Source organism: Eptatretus burgeri, chromosome 1 (genome assembly GCF_056783735.1).
Source record: "Eptatretus burgeri isolate ZD-2024b chromosome 1, Ebu_testis_v1, whole genome shotgun sequence".
NCBI lineage: Eukaryota > Metazoa > Chordata > Myxini > Myxiniformes > Myxinidae > Eptatretus > Eptatretus burgeri.
In genome coordinates, this window is record NC_140961.1 from 34,417,640 (window position 1) to 34,435,837 (window position 18,198).

The 18,198-nt window shown below is 43.3% G+C and overlaps 1 protein-coding gene and 2 pseudogenes across 2 annotated transcripts in view; 1 reads left to right on the forward strand and 2 right to left on the reverse strand.

Moving 5' to 3' along the window:
* The window catches only part of LOC147034202 (uncharacterized), a 115,604-nt gene that overhangs the window by 78,135 nt on the left and 19,271 nt on the right, over positions 1-18,198 (forward strand). For both annotated transcript variants that reach the window (XM_085878731.1, XM_085878721.1), the window contains exon 5: positions 2,729-2,814. In XM_085878731.1, coding sequence (XP_085734857.1) covers positions 2,729-2,814 — 86 coding nt within the window. The remainder of the gene's footprint in view (positions 1-2,728; positions 2,815-18,198) is intronic.
* LOC147034203 (uncharacterized) lies at positions 6,972-8,384 on the reverse strand (annotated as a pseudogene).
* Positions 13,846-16,422, reverse strand: LOC147034204 (uncharacterized; annotated as a pseudogene).

The following is an 18,198-nucleotide window of genomic DNA, read 5'->3' on the forward strand; positions in this document are numbered from 1 at the left end:
CTGCTCACCATTGACTTATTCCTCGGCGTTTTTGGCTTCTCCTTGGCTGGGGCGCGCGTGCGATGCTCGCCCTTGGCTCATTGCGCAGAGAGAAACACTCCATGCCCTTTTTGGGAGCGGGACTCTGATCTGAGGCGATGTAAGCCCCGCCCACGTCTGTGCTCAGCACGCATGCGGTGAGGAAGGCCGATGGTGGCAGGAGCGAAGGAGGGATGATGTTGTTATCGTTGATGTATAAAAACCTCACGGAAAAATAACTCGAAGCGCACACACATGAAATTACCATGAGACAGAAGGAGGGATTCTAACTATAAACACGTACTTATCGAAATAACTAAGCTTAGGGACTGCTGTCTGTTTGTGTGCAAATGGCTTCCAGATTCGTAACATTATTACCCTTTTCCCCCTTGGAAAGATGTATATACAGCAGCTTGAGCGTCATTCCACCTTATCATGGCATTTTTCCAAGGCCAGTTCAAATGTCAAAAGTAATAACAAGAACAATGATAATAACATATTAATAAATATAGGAGAAATACCCCCGAGAGCTCACCTGGAAACTGTTGGATAAGATAACCAGGGAACCACTGGTCGGCATGGACGACCCACAAAGTATGTAATGGAGAAGAAAGTAAATACCAATGGATTTTTTTTTTTAATACCGTGAACAAACTTTCATACACACAGGTGCTAAAGTTTGTGGTCAAGTTTCATCGAAACTGTGTGTGATTTCAGAGAAGAAAGCAAATACATATTTTGGGGGGCAAACCCCACGTAAAATCCCTTCAACCCCATTTTTTTAATGTCATGAACAAACTTTGGTACTTACACTGTAATGAAGCTTGTGGTAAAGTTTCATCGAAATTGTGAGTGTAGTTTCCGAGAAGAAGTTGAAAGTATTTGTGGATGGACGGACAGACGACGCTCCATCCCACACGCTCCTGTAACTCGGTTCCTGGTGATCTTATAACCAGGGGATCACACAATGTTTTATTTGGTTCTCTAATGAGTAACAGCAGAAATGGTTTGATATTCAAGAAAAATAATATCAGCTTCGAGCGTGCTTGTCCACTTTCCCAAACACCACTCCGACTTTAAAACATGTCTCAGGTTCGAATACTTCTCACTCCTCTGTAACTGCTCCCTCAGAACGTCCACTCAAGACGACACATTCACAACCCGCTCTTTTACCGTTCCGGACGCTGCTGAACCTCCTCTTCTTCCTCCTTGATCACGTGTTCTCCTTCGACCTTTTTTTATCTCATAAGTTATAAACCTCCAATATAACTTGTAAATTATAATGTTATCATTTATTAACTTAATTTTGAAATCGCAGTGCATCAATTATCAGAATTATCACGGAACAATCTTACCGACATGAGCTGAGAAAACTTCCTCTTCTTCCTCTTTGTCCACGTGTTCTCCTTCCATTTTTTTTTCATCTTATAAGTTATAATATAACAAATTATGATGTTATTTATAAAATTAATTTTGTACACTTAAATTTTGAAATAACAGTACAGTCCTGTATATCAGAAAAATCACGGAAGAATCTCACGGACACTCACTCGCTGTGAAAACCCATGAAACCCTTGGTTGTATTGTCGTACACTGTTGAGCTGACGCAGCATCTTTGAAGTCCCCATTTATTTTTGTGTTTTTTTACCATGTATGAGTACCTGAGTACCAGTTATGTGAATCCCTGCTCATAATATTAACATTACAGTGTTACAAAATAAAAATATTAACAATCCATCCATCCATTGAGACCAAACTCTGTGCAGAGCGTTGGTGATGCCTGAACACTCTCGTGGGCGATTGTGCACAATCCTGGACGGGTCACCACTCCAACACAGGATACCAGCAAGCTGGCACTCATTTTGCCAACCTCAGAAGGATGATGGGCACAGTCAACCCCAACTGTTGTTAATTCAACAGCTGAGTGGAATTTGAACTCAGGATCCAAGGATCCCAAGCCCACAACTCTATCCATTAAGCCAACACCAGACATACTTGAACCAAGTTTGATTTAAATCCCTGCAGCTGTGACCGGCTTCCATTTTATTTGATATTTCAGCCTGCGAGACATTAAGTTCAACCTGCCTGGCTTCTATCTTTGTCATGAGACCAGCCATGATGGCCATTAAGCTTCCCTTCTCTTGCCATGGGGGGACATCAGGTTTGGGGCAGTGGAACCCAAATAGGCAAATATGGAGTCTTCAGGAGGACTGGGATAGGATTCCGGTTTCAGATGCTACTCCTCTACCGTGAAACCCATCATGGCGCAGTTTAGTTTACCTTACAAAAACAATTTGCAAGAGTTCACCTCTCCATCGACACACAGAAAAAGAAAGAGAAATTAAGAGTAAAAGAGATAACAGTCCATCGATATGAGGGGGAGTCAAAGATTTATTTATTCAGTTTTTATATTTTTTACCTCCAATGTTTTCCCCTCTGATCGTGGATCAGTATTCCTCACAGGTGTATCATTTGTCTCTGTGTAAATCCCAAACACTATTACATCCTTTCCAGTAAAATGAGGTTTTGTTTTTGAAAATTTTCTCAGGCAAACACTTTTTGACTTCCCCCATGTAAGGTTTAAATTTGGGATTGCAGTATCTTGAGGTGAGTCTCAGTTGGGAACACCAAACAAGCCCTTTGCATTATGGGTAATGTTGTGTTGATATTTTCTATCTGACAGCAAACTGTTCCACACCCTGTGCTGCAGGAAAAGCCGTGGGTTCCTGCGGTCTCGTGAAACATCTGGTGAACATCCTCAAGTTCAAACCACTGCAGGACAGACTCGGAGAGCCGGTGAGGAAATCTTCTCTTTGATTGACTCTTATAATGCAGTTCTACAACATTTATACAATGAACTACAATTATTTGCAAAATGAAACTGTTGAACAAATCACCCTGTGGGTTATGAGGGTGAATAACTCGTGTACATTGAGTGCTGCACCAAGGATCATCCAATGAAGGGTATTGGAGATGGGGGAGAGGATACCACTCATTTGTTTATAATTGGAAAGGGCAACACATTCGAGTCAGTCAAATTATCATAAATTTTGTCCAGGATAATAAACACGACCCTGAACCGTGAACCTGATCTTTCTTGGCTTAACCTAATCACCCTTTCCTTGCACATCCATCTGCATGTTGAACATGGCACAGAGATTACTAAATCGGATTAGTTAAACACGTCCAAATTACAGATGGTGAGTTAACTAACACACATGTCCCATTGCTTCGGGGACTGAACACACTGTTTCGCTGATAGGATATAGATTACAACCTGATCAATCACAACATAAAGATGGGAACCTCCAGCGAGCATTTAGAGGGAGAATCATTCACTCCAGAGTAACATCCATGTAAAAGTGTAGTACCATACCTCACCACCCATGTAAAAGTGAAGCACCATACCTTACTATCCCACCTATTGAAGAAGTTTTAAGGTGCAACTCACTTGGTCAACCAACAAGGCAAACACATTCACCAACCAAGGAGCCTTCCAAAGAAGTCAGACATAAAGTGGTTGAGAAACACCGTTCAGGAGAGGATTGTAAGAAGATTTTAAAGCCACTCATTATCTCTGAGTATGGTGAAATCCATCATTAAGAAGTGGAAGACGTATAATACCACCCAGACTCTTCCAGATCAGATCACCCATTCAAACTCAGCAGCCGGGCAAGCAGGAAACTGGTTCAGGATGTCAGTAAATCCAACAATGACTTCGAAAGATCTGCGAGGCTCTATGCCAGATGGGGGTCAGTGTTCATCTATCAACAATATCCCGTTCTATTCACAAAGCTTGCCTCCATGGACAGCTGGCAAGAAATAACGATTTCTGAAAAGGTCACATCAAAAAGCTCGTAAGTGAAATATCATCTTGATGATAATGCAGGCATGTGCAGAAAAGTATTTTGGTGAGACGAGACAAAAATTGAACGTTTTAAACTAAATTCATGGCGCTACATCTGGTGGAAGCCTGACACTGCACATCACTGAGTCAACACCATCCCTTCTGTCAAGTTATGGAGCTGCTTTTCATCAGCGGGGACTGGCAAACTTGTCATGACAGAAGGGATAATGGACGGTGCAAAGTGCAGGAGAATCATTCATGAAAACCTGCTTGAGTCAACCATGAATCTGAAACTGGGAGAGATTCACATTCATTAGGACAATGATTTGAATAAAAAGAGAAAGCCACACTGGAGTGGCTGAATAAGAAGAAAATAAATGTTCTTGAGAAGCCCAATCAAAGTCCTAACTTGAACCCAGTTGAACATTTATGGCGAGACTTGAAGATTGCAGTTCATCGACGATCCCCATCAAACTTGGGATAATTAGAGTGATTTTCACATGAAGAATGGACAAGTATTTCACCATCTCACTGTGCAAAGCTGGTCGAGATCGACCCAAAAAACACTCATAGCAGTCATTGATGCAAAAGGTGCTTCCATCCAGAAAAGACACATGTGACAGGGACACGTGATTATCATGCTGGGGGCGTGGTTATTTTGCTGGGCGTGGTTATCATGCTGGGGGCGTGGTTACCATGCTGGGGGGCGTGGTTACAGGAATTGGTGACCATGGTAAAATTGGCGACTCCAGGGACAAAATGGAACAAACTTGCACGAATATTAATGGATGTGTGCACGAATGCATGGAGGACACGAGGGGTTCGTCACTGATGTGAGTGATTTAATCGGGTTGAGTGACGGATGGAACCGTGGGCATGGATATGGAAGGGCGTGATTGTAAGGATGAGTGACAGGTGGTCACGTACATCATGAGGATCGTGTACTTTAAGAGCTGAGAAATCGTCACACGATGCGCTCGCTCGCGCCTGTTACGTGTGGGACGATGCCACATTTACAGCCTGCCTTTGTCTTCCCGGAAAACTGGGGGGAGGCAAAGGCAGGATAACAGATGTGAAATGTGCGACATGTTGTGAAGACAGGAGGGTGCTCAGTTCAACGAGGTGTGTCACATGATCGAGGTTGTTGTTGCATGTGCGGTAAAGTCCAGAACATTGGTCATCGCGTGGGAAACGAGGAATGTTTGTACACCATCATCCTCACTCTGTAATTCATGAGTGGAAAATATGACACCAAGATGTGCTGTAGCAGCCTCGACCGTCCCCGTGGAGGCTTTGGCAGCGTGCAGGCCGAGTGACGTATATGACCCCGAGACCTGCGTGAGCAATTCGTGGTATTCCCGCGCAGAGTCCTCGATTGCCCCAAATGACGGCATAGATACATCGTTGCAAACCCACACTGAGCACCTTGAGTCGAAATGTGAATATGAATGTTCAAGATTTGAACCAGGTGCCTTCTTTGTGAGGATCTGGAGCCGCCGTGATGGTTTCAGGTGAACAGTGCTTTATATAAACCGTGCCGAGCGCCGTATAACCACACAGAGCGCCGTGAGTTTCCTATGTGACTTTGAAGTGCAAGGTTTGAACCAGGTGCCTTCTTTGTGAGGATCTGGAGCTGCCGTGATGGTTTCAGGTGAACAGTGCTATATATAAACCGTGCTGAGCACTGTATAACCGCACAGAGCACCAGGAGTTTTAAATGTGAATTTAAAGTGCGAGATTCGAACCGGGTACCTTGTTTGACAGTTTCAAGAGCCGCAGTGAAAGCACGGAGGTACCCCCAGAATGGCTGCGCTCGTACATTGATAACCCCTCTCACCGTACGTCCCAGTCTCGACTCACTTTGATGTCAGGGTGAGGCACGGTGTGCCGTGCAATTGATGCGGAAGAGTTGATTGTTACGCCATTTTTCCCAGAGTTCCCAGCGACCGATCCATTCATTACTTTACAAATTCCGGCCGAATCGTGGTTCGTAAAGGTCACGAAAACAATTATGTTGTACACAGGACTGGGCTCGACGTTAAATGTCCGGTCTTGTTGTCGGCTCCTTCTGGCAGTGTGCCTTGTTTCGCAGAATAGAAAAACTCGATGTGGCTAAATCTCTTCAATTTTATGGTACGGGGAAGAAGAAGCCAATCCTTTGTGAAAAGGGTGATTCACAATCACTGCTGTGATGTTGCCTCCACCATGACGACAAGTACTGAACTCACGTGCTGAATACTTTTACAACCAGTGAAGTTTGATCTGTACATGTTTTTACAGGTATTCCTGACATGCAACCTCCTTCAATTTTAACAGTGTTTCGTTTGATCTCTTCAGTTATAAATAAGTTAATTTTGAAAAATTGTTTCCATATAATGCATCACTCATCTAAATGTGCCATTATTGGTCGGGGATGAATACTTTTGCAAGCCACTGTATGAAAATGTATTAATATTGTTGTGAATTCGCGCCCGCCGGCGTGCGAACGGCCACGTAACTTGAATCGCGGCACGTCTCCCACCGGACAGACAATTCAGTAGTGACCCTCTCGGAACAACGCCGGGAGCTCGTCACAAGTGGGGGTTTAACCTCACCACGATCGTGCCAATTGTCCACCCGCGCAGGATAGGGTTGCTCGCCAAATTCGATCTACCTAAGTATTTGTGCGAATGGTCGACCGGGCGATCGTACCACGCCACAGGCCGACTCCGGACACGAACCGCTTAAGCGGTCCATTCCGTGCTACAGTGATAACCGAGCGGTGTTATCGTCGGCCTTGACGGTTCCGATTAATTACCGGGATGTTGCACCCACTACGAACCCCTTACGTGAAGCACGATGGAGAAAAGACGAAGCGAAACGGGCACAGTTCAACAAGCAAGCATTTTATTCCGCGGCACACGGAAAGCACGTATATACAGCCATACAGAATCGAAATGCACATAAAGCAAATGTAATACAACCGACTAACGCGTACACACGGCAACACTTTCATGAAATTAACTTGAAATATGATATCATGAAAGGTGGATTTCACAACCATTATTTCCCCACCATGAAACCGCAACAACATTGTTGAAACAACTTAAGGACTAACCGTTAAAGTTTAACATTTGGATGGCTCAATACTAGTTAACGGATTTGTACTGTCTAGAGCCGGGGACCCTCTCTGCCATACAGCAAGTTGGGTTGCATGAAACGTGTTCTTGCCATCTAGGTTGGAATCATTTATGTCAAGATTATCCCCAGAAAAGTGAACAAACCTACCAACAACCAAATTCTGGGGCACAACAGCACCAGTTTGTGTATCAAGTCATTTCAATGTGGCCTCTGCCATCGCTGTATCATACTGAAGAACCTTGCTATAGCTTACAGTGTGGCCTGCATTTTGGAACAGGTTGACAAGTTTCTTTGATTGCGTAGCCTGATGCAAAGTTAGACCTAAGCCCACGTGTTAGGGTGGGGCTTTTTTGTCCCCACATACAGCGTACACCATGTCTTTCCCAATGCTACAGACTCTTGCCTTTCTTGATAGAGTCGATTTCATTTGTGTCAACATCATCAAACTCTTGATCAACATGTTTCTGGCCACCAAGTAAGACATTAACAAACATATGTACAGATGATGGAATACTATCCATTTCAGCTGTTTCATTCACGTCTACCCCTTCAAAACCTCAGTGCGACATTATGTCGCTTCTAAGTTGTAGGGTGACGTGAACTATGGATAGATAATTTCCATCATCAGGTTTGAAAATAGGTATGTTCTCAAGACCAGTCTGACTAGAATCTGATGTTTCTAACACGCTTGACAGAGGCGCATGACGGAATCTTACTGGGACGAGAAGAGTTTGTCTTTCGGATGGTGCTGCATTTCGCAAAACCACAAATTCGTAAATGTCAGTGACGAACTTCAGCAAAGCGTCTTTGAAGGATGCAGTCCCACTACGAAAGGATGATGGGATCATGATGTCCAACTCATTTGCAAGCTCTTTGTACCTTTCTAGTACCAAGGAAAGCTCAAGTGCATGGCCCTTCTCAGCGGACTGTCGAAGTTCTTGAGAAAGCCACACCATGGCCAGGTCAGCAGATTTAGTGTCAACCTTTGCCTTTTGTACATCTCGTTGGAACTTCTTCAGACAGTTTGGATGATAACATCCTTCTGCAGCGATTAAGTCATTGACATCAGCAATACGAATGAACACCTCATGAATAGATTTTGCATTTGTGCAAATGTTCTGACTGGTGTTGATGGTGCAGACCCTACAAGTTTTCTGCTTGTTGTCTGCTTGACAAAGTAAGCATAGTGTCCAGTCCATTATTTTTGACTGACTGCGCAATGAATGGCGTTTTGAAGGTCCTACTTCATCACCAGACCTACTCTCACCTTTACACTTCTCAGGGGACTGCTCACGTTCAAGTTTTGCATTATGTTGTTTTTGTGAGTATACTTGGAATAGCACTGCCTGTGCCACTTCAGTTCTGGGACAGATTTGGCGATGAAGAGAGTTGTTAGCCTATCAACGTGCCAATCGTGTCAATTGCCTACCCGCGCAGGATAGGGTTGCTCGCCAAATTCGATCTACCTAAGTACCTGCGCGAATGGTCGACCGGGCGATCGTACCACGCCACAGGCCGACTCCGGACACGAACCGCTTAAGCGGTCCATTCCGTGCTACAGTGATAACCGAGCGGTGTTATCGTCGGCCTTGACGGTTCCGATTAATTACCGGGATGTTGCACCCACTACGAACCCCTTACGTGAAGCACGATGGAGAAAAGACGAAGCGAAACGGGCACAGTTCAACAAGCAAGCATTTTATTCCGCGGCACACGGAAAGCACGTATATACAGCCATACAGAATCGAAATGCACATAAAGCAAATGTAATACAACCGACTAACACGTACACACGGCAACACTTGTACAGTTTTACTTCACAGACGGCGCCAACACACATTTACACAAAAGCAAAAGAAAGAAGCCACCCTCACAGACAAGGAGGCAGACAGGCCCGTCGGCCAAATGTGCGCGTTACCGAGAGGAGCGGCCAGGTCCGCGAAACCGGGGAGGTCTTACCCGCGTCCTCGTGACGCATTGGAGGGCTAGCCGCATATGTCCGCGCCGCTGTGCCCCTTGGCGGGTTTCGTTGGCACCACGTTTCGGGTGGGGGAGGAACAGAGCCCCCTTTTGCACTATCTCAGCGCGGGGGAAAGGGAAATTGTTGATGCCCTGGGGGAGGGGAGTGGCTGGCTGGGTTGGGTCCCGTGACGAGATGAGCGATCCCCCACACCGCAACCTCGTCGCCGTCCTCCTTGCCTCGGGCCCGAGCTCCCTTGCCTGCAGTTCCACCATGCGCACTCACCTCAACTCCACCAACGCAACGCTCCTTGTCTCCAAAAGCAACTCCTCGACGACACTCTCCAACGCTCAACGCTCCAACTTCTCTCACAACCAACTCCCCTTGCCACTCTTCTCAGTTCCACACTCTCCTCACGAGTCGCCTTGCGCTCGTCTCTTTATAGGTCTCAGGAGGAGCCGATATGCAAATTCCAGGATCAGGACGCAATTGGATTCGGAACTTCATTCCACATTCTGAAACCCACATATGTAGATACCTATCAACGACACATATATATATATATACACACACACACACACACACACACACACACACACACACACACACACACACACACACACACACACACACACACACACACACACACACACACACACACACACACACACACACACCAAGTTCCGTTATGGTAACAGTTTATATACATACACACGCATAACATACATTAAAACGACAAACACAAGGATTTACTTTTAAACAGATTTCTTTGAAAAAGGAATTCAAGTGGGAAATTAGCAAAATTCAATTGAACAATATATCAAATCCCAGAACACAAAATGTCGATCTCTGCCTTCACAACCAGATGATGGTAAACACCTGGTCGGATGGACCTTATTGTTTTTAGCTAACAGAGAGCTACAGCGATACCCCCGGCGTGAGCGTGAAAATGTTAAAGTTTTTGGTGCAAGTTATTTCCTTTCTAATGTTTTTCTGTACCACACCATTTTTTACTGATTACAATATACAAATACATATATCTTGCTTTAAAATTATTTGGATCAGACTTCACTGCAATGCTTTATAAAAAATATTATTAGACTTGTCCTTTAAAAACGATAAATGTATAAACAGGCGAGCATTGGGTGGCTTTGACACCAACTCTCTGGTTTTATATATATATATATATATATATATATATATATATATATATATATATATATATATATATATATATATATGTATCGATGTCGAAGTGAGGGGTGGATTGTATCAGGAGATCGCACAAAAGGTGAAACAAAGCGATATCCTGCACAAATAAAATTGCACTACCCGAGACACCGACCGCACGGCACCGCAGGGCCCAACACAGGCGAAAACGGACGTCTGTTTCATCAATGTTCCATTGAGAGCACGGACACTTTACCGAAACGAACAACCAAGCAGCTTGGAGAGCGCTCGCCAAGTGGTTTAAACACTCAAGCAAGCACTCCAACGAAACGGTTGTTAAGAAATGGCGAGTTTGGCACACGATTAGAACCACGTTAACCATACACCTCCCGGAGACACCCGAAAGGTCGAGCCACGAACGCTGACACCTCCGAATGATTATTCGCATTGCAATATCCCCGAGCTATGATGAACAGACATTTGACAATATGACTGAGGAAAGTGAAAACAACAACTTTATCATTAAGAAATTGTTGCGGCCTGTTCCAAATGAAAGTAAGGTTGAGCAGACCAAAAAACATGGCAGCTTCAGACCCCAGCGATGTTACCCTGGAAACTCCTTAAGACCCCAGCGAGGTTACCCAGGAAACGCCTTCAGACCCCAGCGAGGTTACCCAGGAAACGCCTTAAGACCCCAGCGAGGTTACCCAGGAAACGCCTTCAGACCCTAGCGAGGTTACCCAGGAAACGCCTTCAGACCCCAGCGAGGTTACCCAGGAAACGCCTTCAGACCCCAGCGAGGTTACCCAGGAAACGCCTTCAGACCCCAGCGAGGTTACCCAGGAAACGCCTTCAGACCCCAGCGAGGTTACCCAGGAAACGCCTTCAGACCCCAGGGAGGTTACCCAGGAAACACCTGATGAAGAATATAATTAAATGAGGCCGTTAATTTTGTTCAAAATGGGTGTTTTAATTAACCCAAACACACAATTTTCACTCTTGCACTTCCTTGGAGTTTTCATAGTATGCGTGCAAAGTTTCAGGTCGATCGGTTTTATAGTTTTGGTGTTATGGAACACACACACACACACACACACACACACACACACACACACACACACACACACACACACACACACACACACACCCTTTTATTAATATAGATGAGCAGGTTTAATCCATCCGGTACATTACCTGGGTTTAGGGATGGCAGGTGTCCGGTTTTTAAGGGGTTTGTGGAGTACCTGGTTGGAGGTACCGACAGGGCGTCAAATATCCGGTGAGAAATCATGAACACAATTTGTAATTGTAAACATTTTCCAGTAAAACGTGTACATGGTTACAATTTCTAAACACAAGTTTAATATAAAATAATTTGTAATTGTTAACATTTTCCAGTAAAACATGTACATGGTTACAATTTCTAAACACAAGTTTAACATAAAATAATTTGTAATTGTTAACATTTTCTAGTAAAACGTGTACATGGTTACAATTTCTAAACACAAGTTTAATGTAAAATAATTTGTATATTTGACGTGATAAGAATTTTGCGTTTGGAATGTTTTTTTTTTTCTTTTAATGAAGTTCGAACAACATTATCGTGTTCACTGGGATGATGCGGTTCAACGTGAGAGTCCTTCAATGAAACTTGTGTACTGTCATGTCCTCATGTGCACGTGTACACTGTACATCGTCACAGAATATACCGTCATGTCATCATGTGTACGTGTACACTGTACACCGTCACAATATACTGTTGCGGCTGTGGAAATTGACAGAACACCATAAAGGTCCCTAGATCAATTAGGCCGATAAGTCCGTGTACAGATTGATTTCCCCACAGTTGTTGAAAGGGAACTATTCATGTTAACCGGGCTGTGATCTTTGAGTTAGCCGTTATTCTTTACTATCGTTATTTTGGACCAACCACGTCCACCACCAACATCTTTCTCAACAACCGCTTTACAACAACCACCACCACCACCACCAACATCGCCCTCAACAACCGCTGCAGACCAACCGCCTTCCACCACCACAACCACACCTGCCTCTCACCAAACCACGCCATCCTCACCACTTTGCCAGCAACAGTCAACATCTCCACACCACAAACATTGCCTCACCTTCGTCTCCGAAACGACGCCATCTTTGCGCCAGCCGCGGCGAGTCCGCATCGAGCGGCGTCGCTGCAGGCCGACGCGGGACGTTTGCTCGTCGGATCAAGCTTGGTGATCTCGCGCACGTCCGCTTTCCGCGCAGAGGAGGTCAGAGGTCAAGGATCGGAGGCCAAACCGCGTCTCACCAGCCCAATAAAAGGACGAGCAGAGTGCCAAGCTCGCGTTCGAGTTGGGTCGAGTCGAGTTGATCGGTCAGCCTGAGTCAGTCGGGGAGTCGGGAGGAAGCCAGAAGCCAAGGAGCTGCGTGGAAGTCTGGGCTCATGGCGGAGTCGGGAGCTTGGAGCTTGCAGTCGGTGGAGAGTCTGGGCGTCGCGAAGGAGACGCGAGCTGGAGGCGCAGCCTTGCCTGCTGTGTCGCGCGGAACCGCGCGTTCGTGTGGAGAGAGCCAGAGAGAGCTTGCCAGCCAGCGACAGGCGGTCCGAGGTGATCGGGCTTCGGCGCAGTTCGAGCTTCACTGAGGGACGGATGGGTTCTTACAGAGCATCAACTCTAATAGAGCAAAGACCCGTTCGTTCCTCTCAAACGAGTTGCCGACAGACCGAATCACCCGGCCACTTGGCAAGGCCCGAGCTCGACCGTGGCTACGCTAGCTGCTGTGGGGACGGGACGTCGCGGGTCGCCCAAGCCAGACACCACGAGGGTGCAGGTAACCTACAACGGTCTCGTGGGACTCGTTCGGTCTGCCAAGTCCCACGCCATAAAGACCCAAGAGGTCCAGTCTGACCCCATTGCCTTTGATGGGGTCTTTTTCCTGCTTTTCGTTTGAATGAATGTTGTGGCACCGAGTCCCGTAAGTAAAACTGTGTAAGTGACTGTACATTAATAATTAGAGACGGTTGAATATGTTGTTTGTTTCCCAAATTTGCCTTATTAGGTCACTAATTCAGGTCAAAGGTCAATTAGTGCAAAACTCATATTTTTTACAAAATATGTTTTATTTTACATCCCAAATACAGATATGCAAACTATTTGTCAATATATTTTATATTAAATCATTCAAATATTGTCAAAGTTTAGAAATTAACAGAAAACGTGAAGGAGATATTCACTTTATTCATGACTATATCCTAAACGGCTGGACTTTTCATTTTTTACGGTCGGACGGATTGCTACTTATTTTGGACAGCAAAATACACTAGTGACCACAGTACCCTTGCTTCCATCATTGCATTGGGTCTGTGGTACATGACTATAATGTTTGTTTTGTAGATTTCGGCTAATTAGCATGCAAATTAGAAGTGTTCATTTTAGTGCAAAATATGGATTTTCATCTTAATAACTTAATATGTAAAATGCACCAGTACCGCAGTTCTCTGGCATCCATATTGCTTGGGGTCTGGGTTACAGGAAGATGATGTTTGTGTTAAAGATTTGGGTTAATTAGCATGCTAATTAATGATGCTAATTAGTGCCGCCAATGGTTCGTTAGTGCAAAATACTAAGTATCATGAAATATTGAAATCATGAAAGGTGGATTTCACAACCATTATTTCCCCACCATGAAACCGCAACAACATTGTTGAAACAACTTAAGGACTAACCGTTAAAGTTTAACATTTGGATGGCTCAATACTAGTTAACGGATTTGTACTGTCTAGAGCCGGGGACCCTCTCTGCCATACAGCAAGTTGGGTTGCATGAAACGTGTTCTTGCCATCTAGGTTGGAATCATTTATGTCAAGGTTATCCCCAGAAAAGTGAACAAACCTACCAACAACCAAATTCTGGGGCACAACAGCACCAGTTTGTGTATCAAGTCATTTCAATGTGGCCTCTGCCATCGCTGTATCATACTGAAGAACCTTGCTATAGCTTACAATGTGGCCTGCATTTTGGAACAGGTTGACAAGTTTCTTTGATTGCATAGCCTGATGCAAAGTTAGACCTAAGCCCACGTGTTAGGGTGGGGCTTTTTTGTCCCCACATACAGCATACACCATGTCTTTCCCAATGCTACAGACTCTTGCCTTCTTGATAGAGTCGATTTCATTTGTGTCAACATCATCAAACTCTTGATCAACATGTTTCTGGCCACCAAGTAAGACATTAACAAACATATGTACAGATGATGGAATACTATCCATTTCAGCTGTTTCATTCACGTCTACCCCTTCGAAACCTCAGTGCGACATTATGTCGCTTCTAAGTTGTAGGGCGACGTGAACTATGGATAGATAATTTCCATCATCAGGTTTGAAAATAAGTATGTTCTCAAGACCAGTCTGACTAGAATCTGATGTTTCTAACACGTTTGACAGAGGCGCATGATGGAATCTTACTGGGACGAGAAGAGTTTGTCTTTCGGATGGTGCTGCATTTCGCAAAACCACAAATTCGTAAATGTCAGTGACGAACTTCAGCAAAGCGTCTTTGAAGGATGCAGTCCCACTACGAAAGGATGATGGGATCATGATGTCCAACTCATTTGCAAGCTCTTTGTACCTTTCTAGTACCAAGGAAAGCTCAAGTGCATGGCCCTTCTCAGCGGACTGTCGAAGTTCTTGAGAAAGCCACACCATGGCCAGGTCAGCAGATTTAGTGTCAACCTTTGCCTTTTGTACATCTCGTTGGAACTTCTTCAGACAGTTTGGATGATAACATCCTTCTGCAGCGATTAAGTCATTGACATCAGCAATACGAATGAACACCTCATGAATAGATTTTGCATTTGTGCAAATGTTCTGACTGGTGTTGATGGTGCAGACCCTACAAGTTTTCTGCTTGTTGTCTGCTTGACAAAGTAAGCATAGTGTCCAGTCCATTATTTTTGACTGACTGCGCAATGAATGGCGTTTTGAAGGTCCTACTTCATCACCAGACCTACTCTCACCTTTACACTTCTCAGGAGACTGCTCACGTTCAAGTTTTGCATTATGTAGTTTTTGTGAGTATACTTGGAATAGCACTGCCTGTGCCACTTCAGTTCTGGGACAGATTTGGCGATGAAGAGAGTTGTTAGCCTATCAACGGTAGCCCGATATTCATCACACCTCAGCTTCTTCCGCTTTTCCGTTGCTTCCTTGATGGATGCTATTCCCCGATCTGTCTGCTGGAAAGTCGTCTCCTCAGCCTGTCCTGTCTGCTGGCATATTATGCAGAGTTCAAAGCTGATCTCTGACGGACGCTTCAAGCTTAGAACTGGTTCCATAGTTCACCTGAGAAGAAAAAATGATGGAGATCAGACGGGTTTGCATAGGGGAATGTCGGGTAGCCTATTCCTCCCACAGAGTGTGTTAAATGATGCCATCTACATCCAGGAGATGTAACTACAGGCCACACCCAAAACCACCCACTGATTGAACCTCCACCAAATCTGACAAGGTCAATAAATCCCTAATGCATTGACCATGCACATGCACCATGCATAGGTGTGGACCAATACATGTTGTATTATACAATCATGTTGTCATGAATGTGTGTGACATAGCCTACTTTCACTTTCAGTTTGAATGACTACTCTTTATGCATGAATAAGTTACAGCAAACATACCTTGCAAGTCCGTGTTTGGGGTACATGTCAACTGGACACCTTGTGATATTCATACATAAGACACACCTGTATTTCAAGAAAAGCATAATATTGTGTTGCTAAGACAATGCACATGGCAGAATGGCTTTCAAATTATAGTATATGATTGTATACATAGATGGCAGTGCCGTATTAAGGTCTTAAATTCTTAAAATCAAAAGTTGAACAGTTACAGAGATATTCGCAATAGAAACAATAATTCCTTTCACATTCTCCAATTAATTCAAATGTTAATTGATTGATATACATATCTGGTGTAAGAAGAAGCTATAAAAGCTTTGTATATTTGCACTAAGGAAGGAAAATGGCACCAAAAATGAATTTCATGAAAATCTGTGTTTTGCTCTAATTAAAGATTGACGCTAATTAGCATGCTAATTAGGCGAAATCCTGAAAACTAACATCATGTTTCTGTGCCCAGGAATGAATGCAATGAAAGGAAGCCAGAGAACTGTGGTCGCTGTGGCTTTCAGCTGGTGGAATCTATGTAGATATTCACAACAAGTTGTAGTCTTACCGTGAAGGAGATATTCGCAAAAGAAGTTAATACTTCTTTCAGATTTTCCATTAATTTGTAAACTTTGACGACCTGTATAGGATTCATTATAAAAGATATTGAAAAACTGTTTTCATATCTGTGTTAAGCATGCTTGGCAGGTGAAAGAACATATTTTGTAAAAATTATGAATTTTGCACCGATTGACCTTTGACCTTAATTAGTGACCTAATTAGGCAAATTTGAGAAACACAAACAACATATTCATACTCAGCACAAAAATCCGCTCCAGAAACACCTATTTCTTTGCTTTTCCTCAAAAATTCCTCATGAAGCTTAAATAAGCACATTTTAAAATTTCTTGCCCAGACTACATGAAACACCACCAGTGGACTACTGAAAACTGGAAGAAGGTCGAATGGACCAAGCTGTTGAAATCTTCGGTTCATCACACAGGGTTTTTGTACGCCGTTGAGTAGACAAAAGGATGGTTCCTCAGTGTGTGACACCAACTGTCAAACATGGAGGAGGAAGCGTGATGATCTGGGGCTCTTTTGCTGGATCCAGTCGGCGACTTGCACAGAGTGACTGGCACCCTGAACAAAAATGGCTACCACAGCATTTTGCAGCACCATGCAATACCCTCTGGTCTATGCCTTGTTGGTCAGGGGTTCATCCGACCTCAAGATAACGACCCAAAACATACCTCCAGGCTTTGTCAGAACTACCTCAGAAGAAAAGAACAAGATGGTAGGCTTCAAATCATGAAATGGCCAGCACAGTCTCCAGACTTAAACCCCATCGAGCTGGTTTGGGATGAACTGGACAGAAATAAGCCTGGTGTTGGCTCAGTGGTTTGGGTGGCGACTTGGGATCCTAGGGTCCTGAGTTCAAGCCCCGTCCGCCGCTGAATTAATACACCAGGGGGTTGACTCAGCCTGTCATCCTTCCGAGGTCAGCAAAATTAGTACCAGTTCCAATGTATGTACTGGTTGAGGAGCACTGCATCAGCGACAGTCGCGCTTCAAGAAATGATAGCTACCCCGGCAGCTAAGCTGCCATACGACCACAACTGGACAGAAGGGTGAAAGCAAAGCAACCTCCAAGTGCAACACATTTGTGGAAACTTCTGCATCAGTTTTGGGAAGAACTTTCCGAACAATATTTGATTTCCATTGTAGAAAGAATGCCACAAGTATGTTCGGCTGTTTTATCTGCAAAAGGTGGCTACTTTGAGTCAAAATTTTAGATTAAATTTTGTTCAACAAAACGATTCCATGATTTCTTTTTTATCTGCAATTGTTTATTTGTTCTATGTTTTAATTTCAGAGTACATTGAAACATTAAACTGCTTAAATTTCAGTAAAAACTGGAAAAATGTGGGTGTTCTAAAACTTTCGACGGTAGTGTAGGGGAGGGAGGTGTATGTGTGTGTGTGTGTATATATATATATATATATATATTTATATATATATATATATGTATGTGTATATATATATATATAAATATATATATATATATATATATATATATATATATATATATATATATATATATATATATGTATGTATGTGTGTATATATATATATATATATATATATATGTATGTATGTGTGTATATATATATATATATATATATATATATATGTATGTGTGTATATATATATATATATATATATATATATATATATGTATGTGTGTATATATATATATATATATATATATATATATATATGTATGTGTGTATATATATATATATATATATATATATATATATATATATATATATATATATATGTATGTGTGTATACATATATATATATGTATGTGTATATACATATATATATATATATATATATATATATATATATATATACA